Source organism: Abrus precatorius, unplaced genomic scaffold (genome assembly GCF_003935025.1).
Source record: "Abrus precatorius isolate BTA unplaced genomic scaffold, Abrus_2018 Scaffold8, whole genome shotgun sequence".
NCBI classification, from domain to species: Eukaryota; Viridiplantae; Streptophyta; class Magnoliopsida; order Fabales; family Fabaceae; genus Abrus; species Abrus precatorius.
The window spans coordinates 14,491,774-14,513,548 of NW_020874428.1; the positions used below are offsets into that span (position 1 = coordinate 14,491,774).

Consider the following 21,775-nt stretch of genomic DNA (forward strand, 5'->3'; position numbering starts at 1 on the left):
TTCTCTAAGGCATTTGAAGTAAGTTCTCTAAATTTGAAGTTAGATTCACTGTTCGTTTCTCTTCTCCTTCTCTTTCTCCTAGAAGTTCATAGTGTTCGTAGGAGAGACTGTTCTAAAGCCAAAATCTTCAGTGAATCTTATATTAAAATAAGTAATATTCGGTAGATCTGGTGTGAATCACCGTTCTAAGGTAAGGAGAGCTTACTTTAGCCTATGAACTATGTTTTGAGCAGTTTGATATGCTATTAAAGAAAGGTTTGAGTTGGTTTTGTTAGATCTTCTTTATAAAAGCTGAGATATAAAGGAAATAATACTTGAAAGTTATTTTTCTAGGCTGTAACCACTGATCATTGATTTAATAATACTGAGATTTGGCTGATTTATTATAAACTTGTCTTAGCTGAGTTGTTGAAATGATTTTAGCCGTTCTACATCATGCTGTGAGATATGTCTTACACCATTATAGAGCCGAGTTACACGTTTAGGTGGGTAGACGTGTAATGATAGAGCATGTTGAGCTGTGCTATGCTATCTGAATCTATATACTGGAATGGGTCGCTCCCAGATCGGCTGGTTCCTTCTAGACTACTTTGGCCGTGAAATCAGTTGGAAACCGTTTTCATGTTATGCATTAGATGGGCTGAGAATGCATAGGGCTGTTGGTGTGAGTAATATTTTGCTTGCTATATATATGTTTATTTTATTTTATTTTTGTAAACTCACCCTTGCATTTCTGTCTATGCTGTTGTGTGCGTGTGTACTGCGATGATCATACAGTGGTACGTGAGCAAATGCAGTAGGTGCTGCATCTACTCCACTAACTGAGGGGCCAGTGAATAAGTGTTAGAAAACTAGAGTCGTGTAATTTTGCATTTAAGTCATTTTCTTTATATTTTGAGATCTGATATAGAGGGAGTGATGTAGTAAATTTTTTTTATGTATTTTGAGTATTATGAACTAAATGTAATATTATGTTGTTCTGTTGAATATTTGTCATAAAAAATTCTATTTATTTTAAATGAAAAGTAAATTTTATACTTATATTCTTTGTTATTTATTTATCTCAAATAAGTAAGTGGTGTAATAATAATGTTCTCGATTCCTTACAAAAAGGGATCATGACATCTTCTCTTGAGGCAGCTAAGTCAGGTCCTGCTAAAGAATACACGTCTCTAGGAGACTCACCCTACAATGGGTTTATAAATAGTAAAAGAAAATTACTCTGTAGGTTCTGTTAAGGTTTATGATTTATTTGATTATGTATTGATCATGTTGGTGTCAACCTTTTGATCTATTGATACTTTATGTACTTAGTTCTCTTAGTCTTAGGTGTGGTAACACTTGGGGCACAAAGACTGTATCTTACAATATTCTGAATTGGTGTTTAATGCTAAGGGAAGCATATTTATGTTGTTTCCATTGAATGATAAAGTATATATACTTATTATGTTTTACTTTGAATTAAGGACAGGTGTTGTACAAGAATATAAAAGAATGTTCGATGTCATGTGAAGATTTGAACCGCTCTTTGCTTATTCATAGGACTACATGCATTCACTTAATAAAAGTATATCATGGATGCTATATATCTCATATAGAAGAAGCACATCCCATGATTATATTACATGTCATTGAATGTTTATTAGACTTAGTTAGGAGCTTCACAAGTTTTACATTAAAAGTTGAAAATTATAAATTAGTTTTAAAAAAATTAAATTTTGCTTAAAGAGAAAAGTAATTTCAAAATGACTCTTAAAATTTAATTTGCAAATAAAAATTAATTTCTAGAAATAACCTATAAATGACTTCTAGAAGTTATTTTTAAATGATATAAACTTAATTTAAAAAATTATATTCTAAAAAATTTATAAATAAATTTTGAAATTTAATATTGTATTATATTAAAAATACTTTCAATAATTGAAAAAAATACATGGTGCAAAATCTACTTAGCTTCTGAGAAATATCTAAGCAATTGACTATAATTAATACCATAAAACGTATATGCGTTTAACTAACTTACCCGTGTATTACACAATGATTTTGATAACTCAATTCTGTTTTACTTTTTAGTTTATTAAAAGTACTGTATTTCTATCTATGTCCGAATTTGTATAGCTAAGCTCCATTAATGGGAGAATTCACAAGTGTCCGTAAAGATGTTAATTTAATGACATTATGATATCTGTAATTTGAATTATGTATAATTTTAGTTGTTTTATATTTTTAAAGTCAATTAGGTCCTTTTAAGTTTTTAATTTAAGAACTATTTTCTTTTACCTAAAACTCAAATTTTTATTTGCTATTCACAATCTTCATAAATTGAATCAATAAACTTATTTCTGCCAAAGTCACTTACCAAATCATTAAAATATATCCATAATAAACAATATTATCAAAACTTCCTCTCGTTAAACTCTAATATTATCTTATATAATCCTTCAAATTATTTATTTCTCGCCAAATTTCTTGATCATAAATTTTTAAAAGTATTTCATATCTAAAATCTATATAGTAAACCCTTGAATACTTAGATAAAAAAAATTAATTTAAAGTAAAAATTTAATAGATCTAATTTTTCATTTCATTTTTCTAAATTAAAGAAACTTAATGTCATGATCATATAAAGGACAATATATGCAAACTAAGAAGGAACAATAGTAAAAAGAAAAAAAAAAAAGAAGAAGAAGAAAATAATGCATTGCAAATATTTGGTAGACCAATGTGACGCAAATGCAATCTAAATTAGCATAGTGAATTTCATGAGTTCTAACCTTGGAAAATATGTATTTTTGATTCGTGGACTTCGGATCATAATACTTGAAAAAGAATACAAAACTTAATTGATTAAAATCACAGTCCAAACTAGAAAGGTCTTATAAATACAATTAAGCATAAAATGTTTGTTAGGCTACAAAATATTGCTTAGTTTAGTGCTCTCCCAGGACTAAAACACCCAGAGATGAAAAAAGATATCAGGTGAACAAATACACAATTCTTGGTCCTTTACTTCTGTATTAGATGGTAACTAACGGGTTTGATTAGATATAGAAATGCACATGAAGATTTGGCAGGGAATTATTGTAAATTTGCTTTCGGTGAACAAATTAGTTCTTCAATGTGTAAACTGTAATCACTGACATCTAGCTTGGTTGACTTATCTGCCACACCATTCCCTTCTTTTCTTGAAGTGTAAATAAATGATGAACAAAAAAGATCATGAGTATTGACCAAAGTAGGTAGTTAGACCCCATCAGAGCACGATGTAATCGTAGGGTTAATCTACGGAGTTAATCTAGGGTGAAGAAATAAACATTACATGCTAATGACATTATTTGGATAGAAATTCACGAATACGAACTGGCCTCTTTACTGCATTGGTGAAGCCCTGCGACGAAATGAAGAAGTCGAAGTGAACATTTCTGTTTAGGCAAAAGAGGATAAACAGAGAGAAAAATAACTACAAGACGCGCCCCAATTTTATTCTCTTCCCATAGAACCAATTATTATTATGTGAAGCAATAAGTAGCATTCGTAAATTTGTATCAGTGACATACAGGTTGAACACTGAACTTCAAATCTGATTTAAAAATATGTTGTATCGGCTGTTCAAACCAACCAGAAACCATTTTGATCTAGGGAAACCTTAAAACACCCCCAAATGGAAACCACTCAAAACAACAGAATCAGACCACTTTCAAATATCAGTTGGTTTCCTTGGATGACCAAATATTTGTGACTTAATTTGGTCAAACATAAAGACTCAAGATTATTCTTCACCATAAATTCAAAGAATAAACTGGCCCATATCTTAGTGAGAGCATATGAATTTCCATATAGCAGCTCTACAAACGGATGCATGCAATATTTGCACATTGCAATGAATAGCAAGAAAATTATTCAAGAAGTACAATTTGCTTGCACTTCACTATCAAAGTTAGACAAGATAATTAACTTATCAATGAATTAACAGCTATTAACTTAAATTTTTGCTCCATTGTGCCTAAAAGAAGTGAAACTACATGCAATGGTTTTGCAAAAAGGTTTCTCTTAACATTTCCAATGCCCTTGAATGAGTGCCTTCAGGTCCGCAACAATGTATATTTATTAATTAAATGAAAAGATAAAAAAATTTGCATTTTCATTCATTACCAAAAGAGAAAAACAGTATACCTCATTAAATTTAAAAAGTAAAGGGTGTTGATCTTTATCCATTGTAGCTTCTTTCTGTAGAGATCTATCATTTAACCTTTTAAACCTGTCCTTGAAACAAAGAGAGATCAGCTGCAATAAACAATGACTTGGTAATGATACATAAAACATCAATCCTACCATACATCAAACAATAACCAAGTAGGACCACTATATACATCAATGAACACCATTAATCTTATTATACACAAGTCATTATAGTTTTTTTTTTTTTTTCATTCTTTAATAGTAAAAGATGAGATCTTCACATTTTCTACAAAACATGGAATCTACTAGAAAACTAAGCTCAACTCATTCTATCCAAGCCTTATAAGGAGTATTTTGACTTTATTCTATTCCTAACCAATGTGGGATATCTTAAGACACTCATCACGCCTAGGATTAGACATCTAGTGCGTGAAGTTTGCAAGACTTGATATGTTGCATGGATACAACACAAAACTCAGTCACGACACATACGGGGATACAACAAATTTTAAAATTTATAGGACACTACACGGCTATAATACAATACACAAATTTTAAAGCAAAAAGAATTTTAATTTTAGCATGAGTGATTTAAAATATGATAAAATGATATAATTTCTATAATTATTATAGTATTCTCATCTTTGTTGATATAAAAGTTCAAAAAACTTAAAATATATATATATATATATATATATATATATATAAGAAGTGTCTAACATAAATATGTATCTAACACTATACAATATGGATACAACCACGGTTTCAATGTATCCATGCTTCCTTCACACACAAATCACTTTGAGAAAGAATCACCTGTCAAAGAAACTGGAGGAACTACTGGATAATTTTTTCATATTTTCCAAGTTTAGTATTTTTGCACTGTTTGTTGGACTTGGACTTGGAACTGTTGTGAGATTTGCATTTAACTGCCATGCTTTATTATCAACCTGATTTTCAATGGTTTTCACATCAACTTCAGCAGCAAGATTGGTATTGGCTAATGAGATGCTTTTAGTTCCTGTCTCAATAACTTCATGCTCTCCATTTGATAAAGCCACAGGTTTGTCAATATTAACTTGTAAAATTTTATGCTTTTCAACCTGTAACATGTTAAATAGTGGACACAAATACAAGTGAGAAAAAAAGGTATGGACATCCCTACCCAATTGCCATATTTTAAATCAATCAATTTGAAGGAAAAAGCTATTTCAGCAGTAAGCCATGATAACATCCAATCAGGCGAATACAGAACCGAATAATATAGGGTTTTATGAGGGGGTCTGAATGCAATCCATTCAGCCACTAATTCCAATCCATCCACACATAAATCTAACCAACACATCCAATTATAAAAATAAAAAATGAATGAATGAATTGAATTGGATCACCCTTTGTTATTGGATGGATCATAAACTGTCCAACTTAATTAGTAATTCTTTGGATTAACACTCCATAGTCTATATTAGTTGGGCATAGATGTTTGTGTGTGTGTGTGTGTGTATATATATATATATATATATATATAAGAATGTGTGTATATATTAAACTATTATTTAAAAAAATATATATATTATACATTAAATTTGATGAGTTGGATATTAAAATAGATAGGGCTTTCTCTCTAAAGGCCCAAAATAAAATCATTAAAGGCTTGTGCATAAATGCCCTAGAAGGGAGCTCAGACTTTTGGGGACTCTGAGATTTAGACCTTGGGTCTTTTAGAACTTAGACATTAAGATAGACAGCACTCGAGGAGATCAGAGTTACCCATTAAGGAAGAAGCCACCATTGAAACCCAAAAAGATTGATGCAAAAGTGGAGACTTTTTAAATAGGATCTGGGATCTACAAGAACAACATACTCCTAAGGCTTTGTTTGAGAGTTAGTTCTTGAGGACAAAGGGAGGGAAAGATGATAGCACCTTAGGCCCACTGAATCCTGAGGAGAAAAGATTGATTCTAGTGAGGGAGACAAGCTCAAAAGAATCCTAAAACGTCCACCTGGCTGAGAGGATTTTGTTCATTGAGGGAAAGATTTTCAATAGTGATTTCTTTGAAATTTTCCATATTAGTTGTTATGAATTTTGTTATTTTGATGCTGTTTCATCACCCAATGATTGGGTTTGTTATTTAGTTTTTTCAGTATTCGTTTTTCCCTTTATACGCATGCACTACTATAAGAAAGAATAGAATGAATGAGAAGGCAAGAAGAATTATTCAGAAAATCTACTTCTCCCATAATTTCCGGAGGTACCTTTCCTGGCCTCTAAAGCAGGAAATCATTATATTGTTAAAGTCACCCCTACCAAAAGAGAATACAGATTTGATGCTATTGGGATTTTTAAGATGAGAGGGTAAGGTTTTATAAACCCTCAAAATCCTCCTAACCTTTATGTTTTTAAGTTCCCCCAAATTGTAGGATTTTTAATTAACCCTTCCCCCTCCTTTCTCTCATCGCTTACTCCTAAAACCTTTTCCTTTCCTTTCCTATCCCTCCAAACTCCCAAACAAAGCCTAAGGGTAGATATTAGGATTCCTTCCCTTTTCTGCTCAAACTTTTTATTGTTCTTATTTTTCTCATTATGTTTAGGTTTTGTAATGCAAGTATGAGTGAGTAGTTTTCTTATCTTAGGGTTTGGGAGTATCTCCACTTAATTAATGACAATGTAATGAATTTTCTATTAATCTTGATTTCTCAATTTAATTATTGGTACCCTTAATGCTTGTGAATTTGTTGGACCCCTTATTTACATGATTTAAGATGTTAAGGAAAGGACTAAAGGTAAACCTTATCATTAGAAACTCTATGATTAAACTTAAGATTCTAGACCATGAAAGCTACATATCTTGAGGAATTATGAGTTACCATAACACTTAATGAGTTTAATTAGACAACATATTATGACAACAGTAGAAGTTAATATAATTAAATTCGTTATTGTATTTTGAAAGAAAATAATAATTACCATAGTGTAATTCACCTTCAAGATAAATCTAGAATTAATTTAAGATTTATTTTAATTAAGTTCATCAATTCTAATTTGTAGTGAGACTAATCCCTAAAAGTTTGTTACAATTTGAATTAATCTATTTTTAATTAATTGTGATTATAAATATTTTGCCTTTTTCAATTTTCTCTTTAATTTGTTTAATGAATTGGTTGCATTTAGATATTTAAATTGTAATTATTCAGTACTTAATAATGCAGTTCTTGTGGATACGATAAGTCTATGTTACTTAACAATAATAGTGTACTTGCAGCTCTACTGGATATCCATCTATAAAAAATTGTTAATGGATGAGCTAGATTGTTTTTTCAGAGTTATGGCTGAACTGAATTTTTTAACATTTTTTTAATATATCATGAATAGATTAATGGTTTACTTTTATCCATCCATTATGATTCAAATTCAACATTTATCCAATATATCCATTTGACACTCCTTGGTTTTACCAAGGTTTGCAAGCAATCATAGGAACGCAATCATAAAAATGATTAAGAGATTACTGCTATAATATTAAAACAATAAAACTAAACAATAGATGTACATAGGTTCATACAGGCAGATATATTGGACATCTGTATTTCATTTTCAATATTTCAAATTCAAACTTACAGGAAAATTTACCTATTAACCTGCACACAAAGCAATTATTATATTAAAACAGCAGTAAGAATACTAGAAGAGTACAATCAGTGGTCAGCAAAAATTAAATATTTCAAAAAATAAGAGGTTTTAGTATCCTTAAATGGAGAAGGAAGAGAAAAATATTTAACTAAGTAAAACATTAACATTCATGATGTCTCACCTCATGCACCAAAACCTGCTTCATAGCTAAGGAAAGCATAAAATGGTTTGAGGTATAATCCTGGACAAATGTAGACAATAGAATAAATATTAAAATTTGGCTGAGATTCATATACTTCTATGATATAAGTATGATCAATGATCCAAATTCCAGACCTTGAAATTTATGAAGTCACTGATTGGAGGAACAAGTGACAGTGCCAAATCATCTGCCACTTCACTTTTCAGGGTACGAGGCAGCATAGTTGATTTCATAGTCTTATATGTTAATCTGTATGATATCATTGTGCTAACTAATTGAGCAAGATCATTATTCTCCGTATCTGATAATAGCTGTAATGCCACCTAGAGAAGAAAAAAAAGTCACCTCAGAAAACAGAAAAACCTACAGGGGTAACCCAGAGCTGAGTCAGGCTACAGCGATCAGTAAAAGCTTAATCTTAAGCTCAACTTAGCTATCAGGCTACTTAGTCATTGAAAAGAAACATCAAATTAATAATCAAAGCAAAAATTGAAGCTAAGTGGTCTTTATTACAGTAAGAAATTTAACAAAAAAACAAGGTAAACAAAAATACACGAGCAGAGCTGTAGATAAAAGTAGAATAAAGGCTTAAATGTTTAGTCCCTATAAATGACTAAATTTGTTTTTATTCCTCCAAAGAAACAATTATTAGTTTTGGTCCTCAAATTTTAAAGATTTTGAAAATAGTTCCTATCATTAATTTATGGTGATGTGGCATGTATCTAGAAATGTCATGTCAATGACTAAATCCAAGAGACTTCAGCAGTAGCGAGAGCCAGACTACAGTATTCTGCCTCTATACTCGAGCAAGCAACAACAGATTGCTTCTTAGGTGGAGCGTCTATCAACTGGATCAGATGGCCAGTTAGCATCACGGTAAGCATGAACAAAATTGTGGAAATTCGAAAACTTTGGCTGTATTAACAAACCAAACTGAAGAGTGCCTTTAAGATAATGCACGATATGCTTGACGGCTTGCCATTGTAGTTTCTTAGGAGCACTCATGAATTGACAGACTTTCTTAATAGAAAAGCTAATTTCAGGCCTTATAATAGTACCATGCTGCAGAGCAATGACAACTGAACAATAGAGAGTAGGATCAAAGAAATCCTCAGTACCAGCTTTGGACAATTTACAGCCACCAACCATAGGTGGAGATAGCATAAGCCAGACAAGGTAATTTGAATAAGTGAGCTTAGCAGTGACCGTATGGGAAAACATCATTGGAACAGGTAATGGAGCAGCTGGTGGTGTGGGCGGCATGGGAGGTGGTGGGCAAGTGCCATCATTAGGTGAGGAAGAAATGAGAAAAACTAAGGATCGAAACTAACTTTTGATAGCATAAAAGAATGCAAGAAAGGAAGAAAGCAAGAGAAAAGGAAGCGAGAAGAAAAGAAACTCTGTTAAGAGTTTTTCCAATAATAACTAGTCTGTGAGATTAGTTCTAGCTTAAAACAGAATGCCAGAAAAGAGAAAAACAAATACAAAACTAATTCAACTGAGTTGTTGTTAGACACTGGTAGTCAGGCTAGGATAAATAAGAAAAACAATGAATCTTTTATTGATTGAACCCTAGGATTCTGATTAGAGATAACCAGAAATTAGGGAAAGAGAAACAGAATACAAAGATGGCTCTTCGAGAGGTCACTCTCCAACAACAATGATCTCTCTGATACCCCCCACTGCTCTCCCTCCCATTATTTAAAAGTGCATTAACCAACAGATTTCCTATTAATATTCCTGCTACTATCCTAACTTCCCTAATTAACTTCCTATTATTACGGTTCTCACTCCTCCTCCCTTATCTCTAACTAACTAATAAATCTTCCTTATCATTATCCCTTGCATCTCGCCTACCTTTTCTCTAATACACCCTGAATATAGGTGGTCTCCTATCAGTTGTATACTCTAATAATTTCCATTCATCAGCTTACAAAAGATTTACATTGCTTGGTGACTTTATCACCCACAAATTGTAAATTTTAAGACCAGGGAATGGGGAAGATGATTGGACTTGCTAGGGAGGAAAAAATCTGGCTGTATCACCTTCGTTTAGGTCACCCTTCATTTTCTACCCTAAAGGCCATGTTCCCTGGTTTATTTTAGCAACTTTGCATTGGAGTACTTCATTATGATACTTGTGAATTTGCAAGACATATGTGTTAATTTTGCCATTAATAATAATCAAAGAATGTCAGTTCCTGTTTCCTTAATACAACACAGTGATGTGTGGGGACCTTCTAATATTCCAAAAATATATGGGGCTTGTTGGTTTGTCATATTCATTGATGATTGTAGTCGGGTATCATGGGTGTTTCTCTGAAAACACAAAAGTGAGGTAAACCAAGTCTTTAAACACTTCTTCCAAATGATAAAAAACCCAATTTGAGACAACAATTAAAAGATTTCGTTCTAACAATGGCAAAGATTATTTCAACCAAACACTGTCTTCTTTCTTCAATGAACAAGGAAATATTGCTGAATCCTCTCGTGTCAACACCCCACAAAAAAATGGGGTGGCAGAATGGAAAATTGGGCATCTTGTAACTTTTACCCTAGCCTTGCTTCTCCTAAAGAATATTCGAAAACAACATAAGGGGGAAACTATCCTTACTGCCACTTATTTGATCAATCAGCTACCCTAAAAAAAATTGAACAATAACAGTCCAATTCAGCTATTCTCCAAATCTTTCCCAAACTTTAGAACAACAAAATCTCATTGTACCTTGGATATTTGGGTGTGCATCCTTTGTCATGGGTTCATTCTAATCATTAAGGGAAACTTGATCCTCAGGCTATTAAGTGCATCTTTGTCAATTATCCACCTGCCAAAAAGGGATACAAGTGTTATGCCATACAACACGAGTCTTCATGTCTCTTGATGTCACATTTGATGAAAATACACAATTTTCCTGCATTATCTTCAGGCGGAGAGCTTGTGCACGGAACATACGGATGATCTATTCTTACTAAATAACTCTTTCAAAGAAACTCTCGTATTCCCTAAATTATGTCATGTTCATACTCCATCTATTTCAATCCTTGAGTTAACTCCTACATACCCTCTGCCCCTTCATTTGGTCCTATAGAAAAACAATGTCTTTAGTAAAAGACAATAAAATTTAATGTGCGAGTGAGACGACTTACAGATAAAAGATTATAAGGTGACCCAGAAACATATAAGACATTATCAATAAATAACGATGAAAAGAGAGAGAGACAGTGTCAACATCCTGAGACTGTGTTTGAGACCTGTTGGCCATAGTAAAAGAAGGTAAGTAACTAGATGTAGAAAGGGAAGAAAAAAGGGATTTGTTACTAGTGATATGATTAATAACCCCTGAATCAAGAACCCATGGACCAAGAGATGGGGAATGAGAAATACCAAAAAAAGAAACCTATGTGCACAACAAAAGTAGTGGAACCAGAGGCTTGACAATCCCCATACCAATGAAATAAATCATTGAAGAACGATCGTGGTATGTTCGTAGTGAAGCAAATTGCACCACATAGCTGTTCTGGGAGGTTGACCATGCAGAGCATAACAACGAAAAATAGTGACCAATTTTGTGGCATCAATCAAGTTTAAATTGTGAGTGACGATCACCATTAGTTTTACAAGAGTAACCATGATCACCTCCCTGTGAGATCAAGGTTGAACAGTCAATACAGGTAGATGACATAGGAGCAGGAATAACGTATGAGGCAATGGCAACATTGGTAGCAATGAGTAGCATAGAGGACCAAGTAGTAGTCATAGTGGAAGCAGAAGTGAATTCTACAATCTGATCTCGAACTTGGGAGTAATTTGCAGCTAAACCATACAAAGTTAGCAACATAGAAAATGTTTGTACTCCAATTTCATGGCAGCAGACGCAACGGGAGACAGAAATTCATGGAAGTCATGAAGTCCACCAATCATACGACCCAAATAGGTCGACATAGTTCCATCAAATTTCTAAGCGGTAACATCCATGGGATTTTGACATACTCTATATAGATGTCATTGGTGTAAGGTGACTTGGCTTGTAACCAAATCAATTCACACGTATCATCAGAGCAGAAGATTTGCTTCAAAGAAGGATGATGTAGAGATTAAGAGAGGAAGAGATAGAGAGAGAGATAGACAGACAAATTAGTGTGCTGGAATTGGATACTCTACAATGTGTAGAGACCTTTATATTTATAAGGATACATATGTAACCTTACTGAACTAAGCCCGTTATTATAATACTAAAATAAACCCTAATTCTAATTCGTCTATTCTAACTATTCATAACACCCCCCCTCAAGCTGGAGCATAGATATTAATCATGCCTAACTTGTTAACAAATATAATTTCTACGTGTCCCATTTAAAGCTTTTGTAAACACATTTGCTAGTTGGTCGCCCGTCCTAACATGAGAGATGGATATAAGCTTCTGCTGAACTTTTTCTCGAATAAAGTGACAGTCTATCTCCATATGTTTCGTCCCTTCATGAAAAACTGGATTTGAGGCAATGTGTATCGTTGCTTAGCTGTCACACCAAAGTTGCATAGGCTTAGTGCTACCAAATCCTCTCTCTTCTAGCATATGTTTCAACCACATTAACTCACAAGTAGTCTGAGCTATTGTCCTGTATTCTAATTCTGCACTTGATCTCGAAACAATGTTCTGCTTTTTACTTTTCCATGAAATTAAATTATCTCCCAAGAACACACAGTATCCAGTAGTAGATTTTCTGTCCATAGATCCTGCCCAATCAGCATCAGAAAACGCCTCTATCTGTGTATGTCCATGATCCTTGTACACTAATTCTTCTCTGTGACTTATGTACTCCAAGCAAAGAATCTTCCTCATCACTCATACGCACAGTACGTCCTTTCTCTTGAGTAGTGGTATCAAGTTGAGACACCGAGTTAGCAAAACGGAAATTACCTCTACCACCAATGCGACCACCACAATGACCGTATTGGGCTGCCAAGGCAGAGTGGTTAGGAGACTCATTTTCTGTAGTGCTCTTGAGCTCCTCAAAGGAAGACTGCATAACTTTGGAGAAGACATCGGTAAGATTATCAACCTGTTTGCTTGACAGAATCTGAGACAAAAGTACCTCATATTCCGGATCAAGTCCGGAAAGCCAACTTAAAGCCATAAGTTTCTTTTGTTGCGCTATCATCTCGTCAATAGTTTTGCAGGCTAAAAGAGATTGTATCTCCTCCGTATGCTTTTTAAACTCCAAAAAATAATCCATTAGCTTCCGCTTATTTTGTTTGGGTCGATAAACTTTTTGCAAGAGAGCATATAACTGATTCAAATTATCAAATTTTCCAAAAATGAATTGCAAAAAATCCCACAACTCCTTCATGGTTTTGCAATGGTTAATAATCGCTTGTATTCGTCTATCAACAGAGTTTACTAGCAACGCAAGAATCTTTTTGTCAGGTGTTGTTTCAGTCAAATGATTATCCTTTCCCATTCCACCAAGGCTAATCTCAACCAAATACTTCCACTCTATATAGTTCGAATCATCTCCATTCAGCTTAACATCGGTAAGTTTGGATATAGATACAATCTCCGTAACAGCCCCTTTATACTGTGTCTCCTGCACATCTGGCTATCACGTTCAGACATTGTAATGCCGCACTCAAATTGAAAACGTTGAATTACTGCATATTCTGGTCATCGGAAAAATTTTCCATTCCCACAGCAGCCATGGTTGGCCTTTTCTGAAGCTGCTGTGGTGGTGGTGGTGCGGTGGTGGCAACCAAAGAGAGAACCTAGAAGGCTCTTAATACTACCATGTAAAGATTAAGAGAGAAAGATTAGTATGCTGGAATTGGATACTCTACAATGTGTAGAGACCCTTATATTTATAAAGATATATATGTAATCCTATTGGGCCAAACCCATTATTATAATATTAAAATAAATCCTAATCATAATACGTCTATTCTAACTATTCATAACAGATGAATAGTAGACTTGATGATCCTGCAAAGTTAAGCATCAATCTTACTTCATTTAGCACGTTCAATCTCAGCTACAGTTGCTCCTTTGGTAGCGAGATAGCCGAGATAATATTGACCCTTGAGCAAAAGTTAGATGTTAGAGGCCCAAGAATCATAGTTACTGTCATCTAACTTGTTAGTAGACAACAGAGCAGTGAAAAAGTTGGTGAAAATAAAAAGCATTAGGTTACCTTCTCGATAGGCTCTGATACCATGTTAAGATAAGAGATAATGAGCGTGTGTTTCAACTACACCACAGGCTGAGTATTTATATTAACAAGGATGATCACAATCATAGTTACATCAAATATACGGTTACCTAATTACTATAATTATACAAATACTCTCTCTCTAAATAGCATATTTACATATATTTAACACTAACAATACTTGTTGCACATTGATTAATTATGGAGCAAACTAATTGAAATGTCCTAATCTCTCTTATATAACACCACAGGCCCTCAAGCACTGGTACACATAATTCTAAGTAAAAGAGAAGTAACTCAGAATTATGTAGAGCATTAAGACATTCCCTCTAGGCAGTACAAACGAAGTCACTGAGAATGACTTAGAGGCGAGTTACAAGACAATTAAATCAATACTGTATAACAGAGAAGCATAACCGAACAGTGACTAAGGTATGCATTATAGGAATAATTAGAGTTCTACAACATAGTCAAGAGGGTAACCAAGAAGCAAAATGAGGAGAGGAAATTAAAAGTAAAGAAGAATTCAGGAGTGATGCTATAAGAAGTGTCAGGAAGACCTGAATAAATAACTCCCTCAGAAAATAATACATCTCCCCAAAGATCAGCTCACTAATTACCCCACTAGGACAATAGCTAATATCAATCAAGAATTAAGTAATCAGGTAATGATGTGTCTATATTGACATTCAAAGATCTGAATTCTGAAGTGAACTTAAATCTTATAGGAGAGATGAAATAAATTCTTAATGGAAGGTAGGACTGCATATAATCCTGTAGAAATATTGATAGAAGTCATCTATTTTACAATCCCACGATTTACGATCTTTTACCCCCCTCCCAATCCTAGACAAGATCCTGATCTTGACAACAATGCTGTTGCAAGGCTGTGAACTTGGAGATTGGGAATTTATAGGTTCTAGGAAGAAAACTAGACTAAGGTTTTGTTTAAACTAAATTCAATAACAATTCATAATCCACCACGAAATATGATACCAACTGACATTCTTTATTTTGTTACTTTCTTCTTCAAAACAACTCAACAAATTATTTTATCAAAAACCTGTATATTCACATACACAACATCAAATAGTACTAGATAAGCAATTGCATCTAATTGAATAAATGATTAGATCTGTGTTAGACACGGGTAATCAGGCTAGGATAAATAAGAAAAACAATGAACCTTTTATTGATTGAACCCTAGGATTCTGATTAGAGATAACCAGAAATTAGGGAAAGAGAAACATAATATAAAGATGGCTCTTCGAGAGGCCAATACTCTCCAACAATAGTGATCTCTCCGATGCCTCCCACTGTTCTCCCTCCCATTATTTAAAAGTGCATTAACCAACAGATTTCCCTACTAATATTCCTGCTACTATCCTAACTTCCCTAATTAACTTCCTATTATTACGGTTCTCACTCCTCCTACTTTATCTCTAACTAACTAATAAATCTTCCTTATCATTATCCCTTGCATCTCGCCTACCTTTCCTCTTATACACCTTGAATATAGGTGGTCTCCTATCAATACCCCCGCTAAAAGATCCACCTTGTCCTCAAGGTGGAAGTCAGGAAACTGATCCTGAATCTGTGCCGCTGATTCCCAGCTGGTTTCATGTGCGGGTAGATCATGCCACCTGATGAGGACTTCCAAATCGTGCTGAGCAGTTTCGCGTGTCTCCAAAACCTCTGCCGAACGTACTTGCAGCTCATACTCCTCAGAGAGCATGGGTGGAAGTGGTTGGGTTATGCAGTCAGACTTAAGATTCTTCTTGAGGACTGAAATATGGAAAACAGGGTGAATTTAAGAGCCCTCAGGAAGCTGCAGGCGAAAAGCTACTGAACTTAGCTTTTGAGTGATCTGATAAGGCCCGTAGAATTGAAGTCACAGCTTCTCATTGGGTCGCTTGGCCAAAGATTTTAATCTATACGGCTGAATCTTCAAGTACACCCAGTCCCCTTCCTTCAACTCCACATGCCTCTGCTTTTTATCAGCCATAACCTTCATAGTCTCCTGAGCCCGCAGCAAATTTTGCTTCAATTTCTCGAGCTGCTCATCTCGGTCTTTAGTTAACTTATTAACCTCCTCAATCTTAGAAGGTATAATGGTGCCTTTTAACAACATAGGTGGGTCCTGCCCATAAAGCGCCTTAAAAGGCGTAGTCTTTGTTAAGGCACTATAATTTGTATTGAACCAAAACTCAGCCCACATTAGCCAATCTGGCCACCTTCGTGGGTTTGCCTCTGTCAGACAATGCAGATACACTTCTAAACACCTGTTGAATACTTCCATTTGGCCATTGGTTTGTGGGTGGTAAGCGGTACTGAACTTAAATTATGTCCGGGCTAAGCGAAACAGCTCCTTCCAAAACTGGCTGAGAAAGATTTTATCCCTATCCGATACTATGGATGACCGGAAACCATGCAAACGAACCACCTCTTTGAGGAAAACTGCTGCAACCTCTTTCGCTCTAAAAGGATGACAGATGCCAATGAAATCCATTGATATATCTGTCCAACTGTGCTGGGGAATAGGTAGGGGCTGCAACAAGCCTGCAGGAGACAGCGTGTCATATTTATTACGTTGGCAAGAATCGCAACCAGCCACAAAATCCTGGATGTCACGTTTAATGCCCTCCCAATAAACCACATTGGCCAACCGCTTGTAGGTCCTAAAGAAACCAGAATGACCCCCTGTAGGATAGCTATCGAATTCTACTAACAGACCTGGGATTCTAGGGGACTGTTTGGGTAACACCATTCTGCCTTTAAAATACAACCGATTCCCTTTAAGTTCATAACCAGGATGTGATTCTGAAGGATGAAGCAAATCATCCAGAATTTTGTGCAGCTTCTCATCTCTGGATACCTCCTCAGCCCATTCCTCAATGTCTTCATGTTGCAGAACAGAAAGGCCAGCAAATTGTATCTGTCTAGACAAAGCATCTGCAGCTTTATTCTCCCTTCCAGCCCAAAACTTGATATCAAAATTGAATCCCATGAGTTTAGACATCCATTTGTACTGATCTTCAATCCATAACCTTTGATCAGTCAAGAATTTCAAACTTTTCTGGTCTGTCAGAATGGTGAAATGATGTCCCATTATTCAGTAGTGCCGCCACTTCTGAACTGCTAGTGCCACTGCCATTAATTCCCGCTCATATATTGACTTCTTCTGGGCTCTCTCGGAAAGGGGTTGACTCCAAAAGGCCAAAGGACGCCCTTCGTGCATCATAACTGCTCCAAGCCCCTTGCTTGATGCGTCAGATTCCACCACAAACTTCTTAGAGAAATCAGGTACAGCTAGAGTAGGTAATTGAATCATGGCTGCCTTCAAGTTATTAAAAGCAGCGTGTGCATCCTTTACCCAAGCAAAGCTGTCTTTCTTGAGTAGCAAGGTGAGAGGTTTAGCTATCAGTCCAAAACCCTTCACAAAACGCCTGTAATAACCACAAAGTCCCAAAAATCCCCTTAGAGCCTTCAAATCTCGGGGAACAGGCCAGTGCTGTATTGCTGCAACCTTCTGAGGGTCTGCAGTCACCCCTTTATTAGAAATTATGTGTCCCAAGTATTCTAAGGACTGCTGGCCGAACAAATATTTCTTTCTATTAACATACAGCTTGTTGTGTTTTAAGGCTGTCAATACTGCCTGCAGGTGCATCATGTGCTCTTGCTCACTGCTACTGTAAACCAAAATATCATCGAAGAATACTAAAGCAAAATGTCGGAGGTATGGTTTGAGGACCTCGTTCATGAGTGCCTGGAAAGTGGATGGAGCATTCTTTAATCCAAAGGGCATAACGAGAAATTCATAATGCCCTTCATGCGATCTGAATGCTGTCTTCTCAATGTTAGACTCCTTCATCCGAATTTGGTGATACCCCACTTTCAAACCCTGCTTCGAGAAAATAGAGGCACCTCCTAGCTCATCCAGCAGCTCATCAATAATGGGAATGGGAAATTTGTCAGCTATGGTGACTTTGCTAAGGGCTCGGTAGTCGACACAAAACCGCCACCCACCATCCTTTTTCTTGACTAGCAAGATGGGACTCGTGTACGGACTTGTGCTCTGCCTTATGATACTTGCTTCAAGCATCTCCTCAATCATTTTTTCTCTAGGAGTTCCTCGATTCTGCGCATTTGTGCCTCCTGGGCCTTCTAACCCTCTGTCACTATCTCGATCAATCTCTCCATTGCTTCTACACGGCTCTCCATTCCTGTCTCTGACATACGCACTCTGGTTTTTCTTACCATATACGTTTCAACGCAGCAGAATTCTTCCTACCCACAGCTCCAAAGATCGAAGCTCTAATACCAGTGTTAGACATGGGTAATCAAGCTAGAATAAATAAGAAAAACAATGAACCTTTTATTGATTGAACCCTAGGATTCTGATTAGAGATAACCAGAAATTAGGGAAAGAGAAACAGAATACAAAGATGGTTCTTCGAGAGGCCAATACTCCCCAAAAATAGTGATCTCTCCGATGCCTCCCACTGCTCTCCCTCCCATTATTTAAAAGTGCATTAACCAACAGATTTTCATGCTAATATTCCTGGTACTATCCTAACTTCCCTAATTAACTTCCTATTATTACGGTTCCACTCCTCCTACCTTATCTCTAACTAACTAATAAATCTTCCTTATCATTATCCCTTGCATCTCGCCTACCTTTCCTCTTATACACCCTGAATATAGGTGGTCTCCTATCAATCTGAAAATAATACTCAAGTAATTACAGGAAGAAAACAAGAAGATAAAATTGATTTGATAATGAAACTATATTCCTAACAGATAGAGTTAGTAGATCACCGGTCTTAGTGCTGGGGGGGACAGAATGTGCAACAATGGAGAAATTAAATCTTCAACAAAGGTACTAGCTGATAAGTGCCTTGCAATATGCGGTGGGATTTTATGGTGCCAGGTATTCAAAATGTCCATCTTTTCCATCATTATTGTACGATATCTGAACATTTTTATATGATACAGAATTAGAAAAGTTTGTTTTTATTCTGAAGTTATGCTAGGCCTACTAGCTCAAGAACATATACCTTTGATATGACTTTGGCCACTCAATTTTGGGTTTCTGAACTTGAGATACTATTTGATGTACAGTAACAGCTATGAGGGGCAAATAAACTGATGAAAGGAAAGATAGAGAAACGATGAGATTGAACCATTTTTCTTTGCACAGTATTAAATTAGGAAAATTATCTTCCTACCATAAAGGGGATTTTGTTGTGTGTGACATATATATCGATGCATTAGATCATAAACTCCAAGATTGTTGAAGCACTTGACCTTCAAACAGATTATAAACAAAATTGTCGATGATTCAAAGAATCAGTAAATGAATCCCAGAAAATTGTAGCATATAGCTTACAGTTTTCTGCATCAGTGGGTCATGATAATTGAGCTGCACAACATTTTCATGAATTCCATCCAGAATCAAGTCATTATCCCCACTGTACAGTAACATCACAATTTTACTGTGAACATCATATATTTGAACACAAGAGAGATAAATGAGTAAAACAGTATGCAGCCTACCGGTTCGACATTAGGGAGTACAAGGAGTCAAATTCAAAGGACTTGTCTCTAAGAGATTTTCTTTCCATCTTTTTTGTTCTTTTCCTGTGGAAAATCTACAAGAATACAACTCAATTTAAAGTAGTGCTTTTAGACAATTACTGGATACAAAGTAGACAAACTCAGAAGAGTTGCATATATTACCTCTTTCCAGATGTCTAGAACATTCATTGACATGTCCTTCTGACCAACAACTTGGGAACCAATATCAAACTGAGTACCAGTAAATCATATGAATATTATTAATCCAGCATCTAATAAACAAAAGAAATTCCCTTCACACACACAAAGAAAAACAAAAATCTACTCCTAATTTTGAAGTGAAGGTACACAAAGCCACAAAAATCATACAGACAAAAAATCTTCATGGATTGAACCTCATAATATAAAAGAAAATTACAGCTAAAAATGTTGTCGTGATGTCAATTATAGGTTTCTGATATATATTCCTTCCCTTTAATGTTGGAGATGATGCAAGGAGCTCTATGAAAAGCTAGCAAAATATTAGCAGATACCCAACAGTTGATCAGCTAGATAGGAAGTGTTATGAGTAATACGTTTCAGTTGTAAACTAATCTCCAACTAAGTAGGTTTGTATTAGTTAGTTAGTTATCACACTTCACTAATATAAATATTGGTGCTATAGTATTTTGTATTCTGATCTTCTGCATTAATTCATTTCTGATTTCTTCTAGTTTCTCTCAATTTCTTTCATGTCACAAACTTTAACATGGTATCAAAGAGTTATTGTCGATCTTAATACCAACTTCAATGGCTTCTAATGCACCTACCACGTTTTCTCTTATGATTTTCTACTATAACAAGGTCGACAAGACAAATTTTCTTCAATGGCTTCAGCAAGTGGATGCTGTAATTTGAGGTCACAAAATGTAAAAGTTTGTGGTTGATCCAAGAATTTGTGTTTATGATGGGCCTCAACAAAATGGGCCTCCATTGAAGACATACCATCAGAGGAAGGGTAAGATAGGAAGTAAGGGGGACTGTGAAGGAAGCAGTTATGCAGGATCATAACAAACTGCATGCATGGCAAGAGGAGAGAGGAATGAGAGATGTGAGAATCAGGATTATAGAATCAAACAGGCCCTTCTGTGAATATATGGGCTGGCTTGTGGATACAAGGGATCTATGCTTATAAGTCATAATTATTTTTACTAACTGGGTAAGCACACATTAGTTGGAAGCCTAACATTGTTAACTTAAACCATCCCTCATGAGAATTATCTGTCCCATGTCTTTCTTTCACAAAGGATAAGATCAAACCAATTAGCTAGAGACTTTAATAATTGGAAATGTAAAATTCAAAAGTAATAGAATAAAAAAAGCCAAATTAAAAATTACAAATGTTTTCTTAAATAAGGTGGTTGTAGGGAATTAGATATTTCATACATACAGAAAATTCAGATTTTATAAATAATTGTCTTTATACTATTCTAGAAATTATGTAAATCTTGACAGACAGAAACAGGATAATCGTTCACTATAAGGTCAAATTAAAGAGCAATGCAATTCATTTTCCGAAAGAAACTAGGAGTTGTCAATCATTTGTATAAGAAATATGTACAACATAATCAACCTGTATGAATTCAAAAGTGACAGAAAGTTCTTTTGACATGCTGGTTTACATTAATGTCTTACCACATTGAGGGTTTCTTTCTTCTTGGAAAGAAATTGAAGTGTGTTCAAGCATGATCGTATATCACATTCTGTAATGAAGGAGGAAATAAAGTCAGCAAGAGAAGGATCAAATGACTGGAAACATGATTTGGAGAATGTAACATTGAGCAAAAATAAAAAACTTAAGATGAAAAAAGGTATCAAGACACACCACAAAATCAAGTATTAGATTTAGTATTGATCAAGCATTCAAGATGTGATAAAGATTAACCCAATATTTTGAACATGAGAGGAAGTTGTAGACCAGGAAGAGGTATGTCTATGGAGTAAAC

The 21,775-nt window shown here is 35.0% G+C and overlaps 1 protein-coding gene across 3 annotated transcripts in view; it reads right to left on the reverse strand.

Moving 5' to 3' along the window:
- Positions 1 to 2,869: 2,869 nt before the first annotated feature.
- The window catches only part of LOC113846508 (chromosome transmission fidelity protein 18 homolog), a 40,642-nt gene continuing 21,736 nt past the window's right edge, over positions 2,870 to 21,775 (reverse strand). For 2 of the 3 annotated variants that reach the window (XM_027474871.1, XM_027474872.1), the window contains exons 12-25: positions 21,465 to 21,532; positions 19,953 to 20,021; positions 19,770 to 19,864; positions 19,603 to 19,684; positions 19,442 to 19,520; positions 19,271 to 19,358; positions 19,032 to 19,185; positions 8,147 to 8,335; positions 7,992 to 8,051; positions 4,996 to 5,282; positions 4,174 to 4,258; positions 3,323 to 3,388; positions 3,157 to 3,188; positions 2,908 to 3,095 (exon numbers count right to left, since the gene is read on the reverse strand). In XM_027474871.1, coding sequence (XP_027330672.1) covers positions 3,332 to 3,388; positions 4,174 to 4,258; positions 4,996 to 5,282; positions 7,992 to 8,051; positions 8,147 to 8,335; positions 19,032 to 19,185; positions 19,271 to 19,358; positions 19,442 to 19,520; positions 19,603 to 19,684; positions 19,770 to 19,864; positions 19,953 to 20,021; positions 21,465 to 21,532 — 1,313 coding nt within the window. In that variant the 3' untranslated portion in view covers positions 2,908 to 3,095; positions 3,157 to 3,188; positions 3,323 to 3,331. Of the gene's footprint in view, positions 3,389 to 4,173; positions 4,259 to 4,995; positions 5,283 to 7,991; positions 8,052 to 8,146; positions 8,336 to 19,031; positions 19,186 to 19,270; positions 19,359 to 19,441; positions 19,521 to 19,602; positions 19,685 to 19,769; positions 19,865 to 19,952; positions 20,022 to 21,464; positions 21,533 to 21,775 lie in introns of all 3 variants that reach the window. The other variant, XM_027474873.1, reaches the window with a different exon arrangement.